General features: G+C 56.3%; 1 protein-coding gene across 1 annotated transcript in view; it reads left to right on the forward strand.

Moving 5' to 3' along the window:
- Positions 1-1,109, forward strand: part of LOC105521719 (myosin-11-like) — a 15,229-nt gene extending 14,120 nt beyond the window's left edge. Inside the window, exon 7 of the mRNA XM_011956009.1 lies at positions 383-1,109. Within this exon, the coding sequence (XP_011811399.1) occupies positions 383-708 (326 nt within the window). The 3' untranslated portion in view covers positions 709-1,109. The remainder of the gene's footprint in view (positions 1-382) is intronic.

A 1,109-nucleotide genomic window follows, 5' to 3' on the forward strand; every position in this document is an offset into this window, starting at 1 on the left:
AGGGAATAAGTGCCTTCTGTGCTTTATTTTCTTATCCCTGCCCTAGAAGGTAGATGGTTTTATTACCTCCGTTTTGTAGAAAGGGAGACTGAGGCACAGGATGGTGCCAAGCCAAGGCTAGTCAGTGAGTGGACAGCAAGAGCACGCTTGACTCCTAGGCCAGCGTGACTCCATCACAGGGGATTTGTTCTTTCTGCCACTCAGGTGCTCTCAGGATTTCCCAAGTAGACAGTACTTGGAAACCCTGACTGCTGAAGGAGGCATTGGTGATGGAAGGAAAGATTGGAGTGGGCAGGTTGGTGGGTGGGGCGGGGTCTGGGCCTCTGGCCTAGTTAGGGGTGGGTGGGCCAGAGGCTGATGCCACCCTGGCTGTGCCCCATAGTGGACCGCATCGTGGGACTGGACCAGATGGCCAAGATGACGGAGAGCTCGCTGCCCAGCGCCTCCAAGACCAAGAAGGGCACGTTCCGCACAGTGGGGCAGCTGTACAAGGAGCAGCTGGGCAAGCTGATGACCACGCTGCGCAACACCACGCCCAACTTCGTACACTGCATCATCCCCAACCACGAGAAGAGGGTGAGGCCCGCTGCCCAGACCCTGGGGCTCCCAGAAGTCAGGGCTGCCCCCAAGCAGTCACAGCGTCCCCCAGGCGCCCTCCACCCCTACCTACCCCGAGGACCCATTTGCCATGCGGGGAAGGCTATCTGAATTTCAGACCCATTCCCCATCCCTGGAGGCAAAGGAGGAAGGGAGGACGCATCCAGAGACTTTTCAGCTGTGGAGTTGCTGTGCAGGACATCCAGTCACTTATTTGTTCATTATCCCAGGAAGTATTCACTGGGCTCCTCCCTGTGCCGGGTGCCGGGGAGACAGTGTTAGAAAAATTGTAGTCCTTGCCTATGGGTTTCTCTTAATCTGGGGCAGGCATCTTCACCTTGGGTGATTGTCTCCTCTATGTGGACATGTCTACAGACATTTTTGGTTGTTACAACCAGGAGGGGGCTGCTAGTCAGCATCTAGTGGGTAGAGGCCAGGGATACGCTAAGCATCGTACAATGCACAGGGCAGTCCCTCAACCCCCCGCACAGAATCCCTCCAAGATGCCACTA

This window comes from Colobus angolensis, unplaced genomic scaffold, assembly GCF_000951035.1.
Source record: "Colobus angolensis palliatus isolate OR3802 unplaced genomic scaffold, Cang.pa_1.0 Scaffold406, whole genome shotgun sequence".
Lineage (NCBI taxonomy): Eukaryota > Metazoa > Chordata > Mammalia > Primates > Cercopithecidae > Colobus > Colobus angolensis.